Source organism: Plasmopara halstedii, assembly GCF_900000015.1.
Source record: "Plasmopara halstedii genome assembly, contig: Scaffold_2061, whole genome shotgun sequence".
NCBI classification, from domain to species: Eukaryota; Oomycota; class Peronosporomycetes; order Peronosporales; family Peronosporaceae; genus Plasmopara; species Plasmopara halstedii.
The window spans coordinates 1,727,502-1,740,035 of NW_020188969.1; the positions used below are offsets into that span (position 1 = coordinate 1,727,502).

At 42.8% G+C, this 12,534-nt stretch overlaps 2 protein-coding genes across 2 annotated transcripts in view; both read left to right on the forward strand.

Annotated features, from left to right (window-relative positions):
• Positions 1-8,139: 8,139 nt before the first annotated feature.
• On the forward strand, positions 8,140-8,444 carry PHALS_02885 (uncharacterized protein; the record flags this gene model as incomplete). The annotated part of the gene is made up of 2 exons (XM_024717347.1): positions 8,140-8,170; positions 8,257-8,444. 2 exons carry the CDS (start codon positions 8,140-8,142, stop codon positions 8,442-8,444), a joined length of 219 nt encoding a protein of 72 aa, XP_024582854.1.
• Positions 8,445-12,185: 3,741 nt separating this feature from the next.
• PHALS_02886 (Mannose-binding lectin) overlaps positions 12,186-12,534 on the forward strand; it is a gene marked incomplete at both ends in the record, with an annotated part of 616 nt that continues 267 nt past the window's right edge. Inside the window, one exon of the mRNA XM_024717348.1 lies at positions 12,186-12,426. Within this exon, the coding sequence (XP_024582855.1) occupies positions 12,186-12,426 (241 nt within the window). The remainder of the gene's footprint in view (positions 12,427-12,534) is intronic.

Below are 12,534 nucleotides of genomic sequence, written 5' to 3' on the forward strand. Positions count from 1 at the left end.
GCTCCCACTCACTTCCAATGGTGTTGCTTCAATTTTTTCGTCTAATTACCCTTTCCCCCGCGATTAGACGCAATCATCGTGGTTCCGAGTGCCTCCGTCAGTATAACTGCAAGCTGACGTTTCGTGTTGATGTATTGCATCCCATCTTGCACCTTCTCGCGGATACAATAGTGCTTAAGTCCACCTGCTTCGTCCGAGCATGGCATTCAGATTTGTTGGCTATAACGATCGCTTCCTGGTTGTCTTTTCAAACCTGTGTGTCTTCCACTTGCTCATAACCCATGTCCTTAAGCATCAAACTTGTCTTTTGAATTTCATAAGTGCGTAGACTGAGAGTCGGATACTCAGTCTCCGCCGGGTTTAGTGCAACGGATCGCTAGCACTTTGACTTGAGCACCATTGGCGTGCTACAATCATGATCATTATTGCCAAAACAGAATGTCTGAAACATTTATTCCTTATCGTCTGAGACCCTTCAGCTTTATCCATAGGCCGTGCTTTCTATCGAACATATGAGCATGACAATAACAAAAAGCGACACAGAAGAGCGCCTAGCTTCGTGACAAAGAGCTACTTGCTATGAATTATGCCTCAGTTAAGTTGCGGGTACGCAGACTTGTCTCTTAATCATCTATGATCGATACAGATCATGCGTCGTTGCGTACAGCGACGTCGTCGAAGCATCGTTCGCAGAGAATGGCAAGATGAATAATTAAGTTTCGACGAAGTAAGGCATAAGGCCTGGTTAGCTTTATGCTGTGGAGAATGAGCTTTCATATTGAGCGACATTGAGCGTCCGACATTGAATTGTCGTATGCCACAATGGAGATGCCACCAAGTGATGAGGCAATACGTACGGCGCACGGATTTGAAGCAGCTCGTTTTAAGGTGCGGAAATCTCGATGAATAAGGCCGCGCCTTACGACGAAGTTTTGGTAAGCTGTGCTAGGCACAAGATTGGACATGATAATCGCTGATTTCATCATTTCGTGGGTAAATGATGAAATGGGACACGCCAATTGCGTTGTCGAAGGCAATTGCGCGGAAAGACAATAGCTTTGAAGCGAATTCTTTCCATTCATTGAGTTGCGCTACATAACGCAGTGGAAACTTCAACAGGCTTTACCTTTAATTATCAAATTAGTTTAAATTCGACCCGTGTATCGCTTGAAGTGGCTCTGGTTCTGATCAAATAGTGCTGATACAATTTACCTTGCTATTATCAATTCACATGATTTACCTTGAAGAAGTTAATGGCCAGGTACAAACAGCCCGACGCTTTGGCTAAAATTCAGATAATACAAAATTAGAATTCGCCACGCATCTTTTTGTTTCACGTGACCGATTATAAAAACACCACGATCCCGCCCGCTCAAACTAATCAGATGTGAAGTGCCCTGTTGCAGGTGAAGCAACGTGTCTTCCAGCCTGTGGCGGATCTTTACTCAGCACTAGGGCAGTGATACGGCTCTGAACCGATGTACTCTGTTCGATGAGTAGCATAAAGAGATCATCTAAAAATGCCCGTTCAATTATCAGCCGCGCGCCGAGAGGCTCGGAAACCAAGAGTCCACGAAGGGGGCAGCCCAGGAATGGGCGATATCCGCTGGCTATGCGCAATGAGCAAAGGGTAACTCACTTCCACATATACTGGTGAGTCAGACGGCGGGTACACTAGCACAATAATCAGTCTTTGGTGAAGTATATGGGATACCAACACTTTGAAAGCTCATGAGTGATCAAGGTCCTACTTCAGCAAGATTACACTAGTGCAATTGCTGGTTATGACTCGACGCACCCTTTATCGGTATATCTTCGGGATAATTGGCATTAAGTAAGCAAAAAGCGCTTCTGACTGGAAGGTATGAAGTCCATGGCTAGATTCATAGCTATAATAGCTTATCTCATGGGGACAAGCGTATGTAAGGGAGCTGTACTGTGTGTTACTTAATTTTGTCTTATCTGAATTGGGTTTAAACACGGTTTGAGGCTTATTGATCATAATGAATGTTACTTCAACTGTTCCTCCTCGTTCGCGTAAATCAAAGGTTCGCTGATGGCGAGCAACTCGCGGTGAAGCGTGTTAAGCGATTAAAGCCTTCATCTGTTAGTGCGTGTATATGGACGGGACATTCCCGTTACAGCGTGGCTGTTAAGAACAATAAGTTGAGGCGTTTAGTCCCTCCTTGACGCCACGTCGCGCTTGTTCTTTGCAGTATCAAGCTTCAATGACGATTGAGCGATTGTCTGCTTCAGTGATATGGGACGAAAATCTGTTTGGAAAGTGAAAGCGATGTGAATTCTTCAATTACTGCATTATGTATTTGCGGTTGCCTTCGGTATATTCACCAACATACAGCAGCTGAGGTACAGTTTGAAATATAGCACAGATTGGCACGAAAGCTGCTGCTCTAAGAGCATCCGGTACATCTGAGAGCACGTAACCTGTGGATTCGGAATGGATCGCAACTTGCCTTTTGGGTGCTCTTTGTACCCTCGGATGTCAGCTAAAGTCTCATACATATAAACGCGTGAAGGCTCGGCCCTGACGTGAACAGCGACATTAGAGGAAAAATATGATCATGACATGTTCGAGTTTGGACACAAAATTGAGATTAACTGGACAGAATGGGTGTTTCAAATGTAGACATATGTCGTTGCAACCCCTGCGCTTAGCAAGCTGGGCTCCCTGCTCCAGGCAAAGGATGACAAGGTGGTCGACGTCGTGCGGTCCGCGGCGTGGTGTTGCAACAATTGCGCCGAAAGAAACGGGCACGGAATATGCCATGTGCACAGAGGAGAGGCGGAACGTAAAATTTGCCTTTCACTCAGTATATCGCTCTGTCATATGTCGTGAGTGTACGGTAGAGGTATTATCTCAAAGACCAAAGATTTTCTTCGACCATTCTCACCAAATAATATCTTGTTTCGCATGCCAAAAAATTCTTTAAAATCATTTGCGAGGACTGCCTAAGCCGAGGTGTGTATTTTATGCGATTTCTTGAAAAGATAAAATAAGTGTGAGACTCGGTGTGATCCTATATCATTCAGAGGAGGGCATGACGGGGTACGTACTGTACAATTGTTTCCCATTCAGACTGCACTATGCGCAAATGGACACAACTAAGAGGTATAAAAATACTTTTTTCAATGAAATCAATAAATTCCGGAAGAAAAAGTTGGTGGTACATATGGCTGTTAGCATCACTTCATGCACTATAGAATTTTTCATTATCGGTCTAATTTAAATTAATATATATCGTATGAGATTAAATAGACTAAATCATAAATACATGACACTCATGAGGCTATAATCTAACTTGAAAGGATCTCGGTTCCGATCCTATGTGAAGATTACAAACTCATTCTCCCTGGGTGGCTGACACGGACTCTTTAAGCCAAAGCTCCATCTATTCAAGGTGCACCGCAACCCTATGCAGCTCTGCTCTTGAATAGGAGATGAACATGCATTTTCGTTAGATAAGCTAAGGTCAAATATATCTGTTTTACCATGCTCGATTAACAGATTATATATGATACGTACTGCATGAAGTCCACATATCTCGCGGACCATCTTCGCGGAGTTCCATCATCTTCATTAGTATACGTCTGCGCGTTGCACACTATTGTGCAACATTGAACCGGTACGTACCCTTTAACAGCACACTTAGACCAGTATTACCTAAGTATCGTTTTTACATGCTTTGAATTATTATAAATTAGCTCATTGAATTTTTAGATCGAGAAACTTTGAGTTGGTCAAAAATAATATGTGTTTATTCTTAAGTCATTTATTGAACCCATGAGGTGATGTGCAAGCTTAATTCTTAAGTCAAAGTGGTGAAGATTTTTTGTGCGCTAGATGGAGATGCAAAAAGTGCGTTTTCAGTGGGCATCGATGCATGACATTTGGTGGAGATCACATGCGTGGAGCGTTGCAGCGTTATGCCCAAATGCTGACCATCCGAGGAATCCCGCAAAAAATGGTATCATATTTTGCTCGAACTATTTTGCGCCATGTCGTGCCTTGTTCCGCAGGTCATGACCATTTTAATCACGCTTGTTGGTAAAGTCTCATCGTGATTTTGCAATTGAGCGATTGTACTTCCCGATTGGTCTCTAAATCCGTATTTGGTTCTTGGCATGAGAGCAAAGCTCAGCTTCAATATATTCACGCCAATTTGCTGTATTGTTGCTTGCCATTGTTTGAGCATATGGAGCCGACAAAGCCGTAACAACCTCACTTCTCACTATGAACAAATTTATAATATCGGCAATGAGTTCGCTTTCGTCAATCCTAGCACGTTTAGGTGTCGGTAGGCCATCTCCTCCACCGGTAACTTCTCCATCATCTGAGTCGTTCCGTAGCATAAGTATAGGCTCATGACATAGCCTTGTATGCACCACTGCAGGCCAAAATACCAAACGATCTTTTTGACATGTAAGACGAGATGAACGATACTCTGCCAGCACCAATCAGATTTTACCAGAACGCTCGGATGGCATCAGCTTGACGTCTGCGACTGGTTCTACGATGGGATCCATAAAATGATCCCGAACCGACTGTTGATATATTTGATTCTGAACACATCCATCATCACTGTTCTGTAAAACTTTGATGGTAGCTTCTGTTTTGTGCTTGAATATTGGTGACCTTTGGTTAAGTAGTGTGTCTCGGATAAAGCATCCGTATTTGGGTGTACTATGCGAGCATGCTTAAGCTTCCACTGCGCGACAGCCCTGAAATACAGCACGTAACTTGCAAATTACTGCTTACAGCCGAGTATGTACGCTTCACCAATTCTTGACTCCGATGCAGTTCCCTTTCCTTTGCTCCACATCTCACGCGAGAACTCCACTCACTCATATCGCGTTCCGCAAGGTTGCCAATCGACAATCATCTTCCGTCAAGTTCTGGTATGTATAAAACATCAATCATGCACATTCATTTACCACCTACGTCGATCAATTTCATGTGCCAGTTCTTCTGGCGGATAACTTGTTGCCATCAGCTATTGATGCTTCAATGCTTTTTTTCAAGATCCTCTTATTCGACAGGTGCTTCCTTTGCGGTGTCGCATGGGATGTAGCGCCACTGTCGATGGTCTAATTTGCAGATTTTTCTTTGCCCACTGCAAATACCGCGTCATCACTGCTGATACGTATTCTGGCCGGACACTTTCGCATCACATGGTAAACCTGGTCACGATGTATACATTTACCTTCAATCCGTTGTTATTGCGTGGAGCACCACCATTTCTAACGTTGCCTCATCCACCTTTAGAGTATGAAGCATTCCCGTTTATGCAGAACGGTTGCTCCGTAGTCTTCTTAACATGCCGTTTCTCTGTTTCTTTGAGCTGCTTTTTCATCTGTTCAATCAATGGGATGTCCTTTTAATTCTCTACTATCGATGATATCAAATCATGCTCCGACGTCAGATGGCTGAGAGGTATCACCACTCATCAACTGGGTATCCAATAGTCTAGATACCTACAACTTGCTCGTCAAAAGTGTCTAGGTGTTTCGCCATGCTAATATCACTTTCCATCTTGTAGTCGTAAAGCCGTTGCATCATCGTCACACGATTGTGTAGTGTTGAGCGATTGTAAGATTCACGTACCGTTTCCCATGCCTCCATCGTCTGATGTTAATTCTCAACTTCATGCGCAGTGAAACCCTATGCCTTGGATTCGTTCATAAGCCCCGTCTCTGTGATGTCGTTCGTATCCTTGACAGCGAAGACACGACCCAGAAGCTCTTCCTCACCAGAGTCATTCTCATTTTAAATTTTCAGTTGTAGTATATACCACTTTCCAGGACGACTTGAGTGCGCCTTTTTGCCATCACGGGTACGGACGATATAGTGACGAAATATTTGTTGGCGGCTGTTAACTTGTTTTTATGGTAAAACCGGAAACGTCACAAACATCCTGTGTGATACAAATGTTGGTTTTTATTTGGGGATCTGTACTGGTTACGAGACCGACGTGTCTCTCTGTCTTTCAAAGTGAGTGGCTATAGCCAGTCATTTCTACTTGATTCTTTCTACGAAGATTTTCTCTTTATAAAGTTCAGGCTCCGTACACTCAAGATCTTTTAAAAGTTGAAGTTCAGGTTAAACCTTTGATAAATCAAGGAAGAACCCAATGTTTTAGTAGTAAAACCTATAGGGTGTTCTGCATTTAGCTATGAATCATTTACCCATTTTGATGCAGTTGGAAGTTTACCTTTAGAGATTGAGTCGTTTTTAACCTCCAATGTGGGACTGTCCTTCTCTAGCCACGTCGGGAATCACTTTCTCTTCGCACAAGCGCGTTTGTTGTGTTTGAGGAGCTGTTCGAGAACAGTGCTTTTTGACACTATTGAGAATTCGTCTTTTGGACGAGCAAAATGTGATAGCTATGCGTGTAAAATTGCCACATAGCCACATAGCCACAACATCGTTCTCCAAACGTATGGAGCGGCGTAATCTCAACAATTTTGGAGAAATCGACAAAAAACATGTACACAACGCTGCTGATGTGGACATCAGTATTATTTCGGAAGGTGTTGTTCCCCTTTGCGCTAGAATCAAACAAGCAGGATGGCCCTCCCAACATTGATTTGATTTTCAACAAGATTGTAATTTTCAGGCTTGATCCGTAAGGTCTGCATCACGTATATTTGTGATAAAAGTACATCACCAATATTATATGCCAAATACAAAAGAAACTAACCATAGGATGGCTTAGATAAGACCATCGCTCGTAAAGGCACTACGATGGAATTTGTCTAGCCCCGCTGTACCTCACATTATTAAGAAGTACAGTGTTTGCCTGCCTCAGGTCGCAACACCCAACATCATGTGAAAGTGTGTTTTATCATTGGGAACGCGCTGTAGAATGATTAACGTATTCTGAGTGTTCGATACTACACTACCATATTGAAAACGTGGTGGTGAGCCACGCGTCTTCTGTGCTGTGGCTGCAAACTTGTTCTCAAAGCCACGCTCTAGAACGTCTTGATTGCCCGGAATGATAAACAGAACAGTGAGACAGACCGTGTATATGTGCAAAGATGAGCCGTCGATTTTCATGCGGCAGCTCGCAGTGTCCCTTCAGGCTGTGTCTTGTATGGAGCCTAGAAATATGTATTGCGACTGATATCAGACGTCAGACAGTTGAGCTCAAAGGCATTCGGTATGGTGTTAGACGAAGGTAGCTTCGATAAACACATGTATGGTGTTGATGAGATTGAGCAGCGATTCCCACACCGACTGCAAGACGCGCCATGAGATGAGCAACTTTCATTTCTGATGTGAGGATGATCTTTTCGAGACGCACAACGATGCCTTGCTTACTCATATGCTCATAGATCTCTTCAGTCACGTCGAAGTTTTTGCCTTCGAAACTTGAGGCGTGATCCATGGATTACTTCTTAATTCTACTTGTTCAGATGCTCGATGTAGTACTCGAAAAATTCAATTGCCTTGTAGGGTCCAACCCAGCGCACTATTAACTTGTTTTCATAAAGACGTTTACCAGAACGAGACCGGAGCAAGAAGTCAGCTTCTCGGAAGTCTATGCTTCACTTGGCCATTTTTTGTAAATGTATGATGTTTAGTCGTACCACATTTTTCTTGTAAAATAACAATGTAATTCGGGAGGTTGATGTGGTGAAACCCATGATGATTTCAGCAAGTGTTTTGTTGCCGAGGGACTGGACTGTTGTCTGTTCGGGTTGAACTTGATAAAAGATGGGAGAAATTTTAATTTCTTTGCGTCGAGTTGATACTTAAGAAGAAAATGGAGAATGTCGCGATTGATGTTCTCGACAGTACCATTTCCCCATATGGTTAATACTGAAAAAGGTGTGAAGTGTCTTGAATCGTTCAATCAATCTCTCCACGAGGTTATTCTGTAATTATGAACGTTGTTCAATGCCCATATCGATGGCATTTTAATCGCTTTGTCCACTATAATATTACTACAGCCGTCGCCGGTCCGGTTTGTATGTCACGAACAACGAGCTCGTAATGATGCGTAAGCTCATTTTTCGGCGCTAACACGTATTGTGACGTCCCGTGCAAATCATTGATTTATTGCTAGTCATAGCGTTGGGATCTATTGCGACCAGCAGGGTGGTGTGGTCATCACCATGGACGTTGGATCAATGACCCAACCTTCACGTTTTTGTATACCAAATCACTTGATAAAAAGCTCAGTATCAACTCACAAAGCTTGTGGATGTGATACTTGCCTTGTATTTGCTTAGTCATGGTGTTGCATGACGATAGGCAATTGACCAAAACGGGAAAGGATGAGAATGTGTGTGGTGAGTTCCTTTGCTTGACTTGGAATCCACACCATCCCTCATCAGAAGTAGTTCGTCTTCCAACTCCGTCGATGCCACTGAAGCCGATCGCGCAAGGCGACATTGAGCATCGAGTTCAGGGTCGCTAGTCAACCACATAAAAACGTCATCTTGTAGTAACCGAAGGCGAGATACCGATGTTACAGACCGTGTGCGCACAGCCTTGACGACCACGGTCTCTGATGTTAGTGGCGCGTGCCACTGGGACACATAATCTAACCGCACATTGTCTGTTCCCTTGATATGCTCGATCAAGTAGCGCAAATCAACGGGCTGCGACAATTTATTTGCGCCTGAAACAAGCAATATCTTGTGGCCTTGACAATAATGGCTTCAATGGCTACGGGGGTGACCGGTGCGTGATTATCAAGTGATCCTTTATCCGCGTTGAGCTAATTTAAGACTGTCGCAGAATAGACAAGCAGGGAGATCAAAAGGTCAAGAAAGTGGTCTAAATTTTTTGAAAGATGAAGGAGTTGGACAAGACAGAATTTAATTCAAACATCGAGATCGACCACGACAAGCCCGCAAAAACACTTATGAAAATTTAGACTCGTCATCTCGATGACATGGTCCGGTAATTAGGTTTACAAGGTACCTATAATGTCAACTTGACGGCCTGTACGCATCAGGATTGATAATTTAATAATCTTAGCCGCCTACGACGAAAGAGCTATCCGTCAATGTGCTTAGAGTACAACCGATCCTTTATCGGATGTGCTGTACATCACGCAATGTACTCGACTAGATATTGCATGCGCGATAACACTGCGCTTACGTATCCTGGAAGATTCTAAACTGCAAATTATTGTGCGAAGAGTACATTCTTACTGGTATAGTCTACCAATGCAGTGGTAACACTGCTGTTGAAGCATGTTATAGGCATATCCAGATGCTGTTTTGGGCAGTAATACTGATGACAGACGTTCAGTTTCAGGAATAACTGTCATTATTGCAGGCGCGCCAGCGGTATTAAAGTCAAGGTGCTAGCGATTCGCCACGCTCAGCTCGGCGGCTAATGTAAAATTATCGGCCTTTGTGCTAAAGAAGTTTTTTGGACATGTGCAAAGCTTAAGGTAACGAACAAGTGGAGACACACAAGACAAAAATAAAAAGAGATCACTTTAACCAATGTCTTTCTCGGGCGAAGTGCATGGACTTAAGTACGACTGCATCCGCATGAATGCGCAAGAAGAAATTTTGAAGAAAGACTGCATCGTCAGCTTGTATTTTTGCTGACGAAGGCACATTAGTGCCCATTCTCGCGCTCGACCTCCCAGCTTGGAGATAGCTAGCGCCACGCACTGTTGCTTGGCGGATGCCATAGCCATCTCGGCCTCTTTTACCCAGAGCAGGAGATTCTCTTCATACTTACCCTCAAAGGGTCTTAACGCTCACCATGAGCGGCCTGGTTCGGGAGGAGTCATTCGTCGTCGACACACTTGGAACCAAGATGATGCGTTTATAAGCGAGGCAGCGGGTATCTAGACCAAGTCACTCCAAAGAGCAACAAACATTGAAAGCGAGTGAGAGTGTTGAGACGACGGAGCTTTATCTCTTTAAAAACAATATATTGCTGTAATTTTCATGCATATGTTTTACATTTGTTCATGTAGCAAACGAAGCCAAGTACATTCACGAGTAAGGGTTGATAAATCCATCGATTGATAAAATTAAATTAGAGATTTTTTGTGGGCTTACTATGGGATTTTGCGTTCGTTGTCGTTTGATTGGTTTAAAAAGCCCGAAGCAAATATCATTGCGGCTGAAAAATTTGGTATAGATGGCAACGTTGGGACGAAAAAGAATGCTAGACTTAAATTGTTGAACACTCTCATAGCAAATATTCCAGACAGATGTATGTTACATATGTAATTTCTAGCGACACCTCATAGGAACATGACACTTTTCATTTATTAATGACTCAACACTGTGCTCTTGTATAGAAGGATATATAGAAAGTCAAATTAGTTTATGGAAAAGCACGACAGTGTTTTCTCTGATTTTTAACTGAATTTCTCTACGATCCTAGCTGGAACAATTACGAAAGATTGGATTAGCTCAAAGAGAAGAACTACAGCCAATATTTAATCCGAGACAAAGACGACAATAAAGTTCAATGCCTCGTCAAACAAATTAAGAGTGACATCGTCGCCGGCCGGTATCAGATTACTGACACTCAATTAACGAGTCTGCTGGACTGTGTTAAGTTCTGGTTATGGCTAAGGATTCAACTTTACCCAAATTGGACCAACCGCATCGATTTCCTGTCCTGCGCGCCCAAATAATCCACCAAGTTGATATTCTGGGGGAGCATCGCATTTCGCTTTGTCGCTCTCATTCGATGACTCACGACCTCCTTTGTAATTAGCCCCCTTGTTGGTCTTGAATCTGATGAAGCAAACTTTTGTTTTCTCGTCGGCTCTTACAGTGTGCGCCTCCCAGTGTGTAATGTATTCATCAGAATCCAACTGATGAATATGACAATTGTCTTTACTGCCGTAAGACAGATCATACTTTTTGGCATTCGGAAGCACGAAAGTGATGCCGAGGCCATCCACGCGATGACCATAACATATCGTGATTTTCGTTACTTTTTGCCCATGTGCTAACTTGTTGGCATCGCTAAACTCCTCCCCACCTTGTCCACCTACCGATTGGCACGTTGGGAAGGTCTTTGGAATCTGAATCAGCACCTTTAACAAGTGCTAGCACAGAGAGGAAGGGAACAAAAAGCTTCATTGAGGCGTCGGGGAGAAGAAATATTCTAGAATGAAATGATCTGGCAAGTGTTGACTGCTGGAATATAGAATGGACGCTTGTAAGGCATGTGGTGTTATGTTTAGAGTAGGTTCGGTCCTCAAAGTTCTGTGGGTAGCTATGACACTATATCGTTAACCTTATCATATACTGAAGTTATAAGCCGTGAAATTTTTACCTCATCAGCTATTATAGTATTTACAAAACATGTGTCATTTCAAATAAAATTTTGATGCACATCACCATTATTATCCCGCATCTTCTTACGTCACCAGCGACATCTCAGTAAAACTTGCGCATTCACATGATACCTGCTACTATATCACTTCCTGAGGGAATCTAATCATAGTTCTTTTAAGTCAGCGATGCCACGAAATGGCAAGAACGATTGTAATAAATAGCATTTGATTGTAATGTTAAGATATAAGCAGATTAAAGGCAACGCTCAATTTTCACACTAAGCAAAAGAAACACATAATTTTTACCAAAAAAAACTAAACAATGAAATTCGAAAAAAAAAGTGTGCTGCGTTCACTGGATGAGAACATTGGCACTACTTAACGGTATTTGATCAATTCCTATCGTGAAAAAGTACAAGGCTACATGTCGTTTACCTTAACATACCATATATGTAAGAGGTTGTATATGTATAGCTGTACAACGTGAGTGTAAAGTATCGCAGTATTCGAAGTCATCGCGGGTTTGAAAAAACTATAATTAAAGTCGATTTAATGTGCCATGTATGATGGGGATACACAAGTTATTCTGCAATGTCGCAGCTGACAAAAGAAGATCGTACGCGATATAGTAAAAGCGATATGCATCAATATTTTACATGAAATGACACGTGTTTTGTAAAGACGTTAACAGCTGATGCGGTACAGACTGCAGCAATGATCAATCGTCACTTGATTCTTGGGTATGAGACTTCAGGATACAAAGGTCTGCTTTTAGAGAAACTACTCTATACATAAAACCACACTCCGACAATCACCCATATCAGCAATCAGCACTTGCCAGAACAATTCATTCCAAAATATTTCTCTTCCCCCGAAAGCGGCACTACCTCAATGAAGCTCTTTTTCCCCTTCGTTTCTGCGCTAGCTCTCGTTGAAGGTGTTTATCAGTTTCCTGATGACTTTCCGACGTGTCCAGTGGTAGGTGGACCTCATGGGAAGGAGTTCAACGATGCCATCAAGATAGAAGATGGACAAAAAGTGAAGTCTATCACGATATGTCATGGTCATCGTGTGGATGGCATTGGCATTAGTTTCGTGCCTCCGAATGGCATGAGCCAAGATCCGTTTCACGGTAGAAAAAATAAATGTAGTTCTCATGACTTGGCCTCTGACGAATACATTACACACTGGGAAGCGCAAACTGTAAAAGCCGACGATAAAACAAAAGTTAGCTACGTCA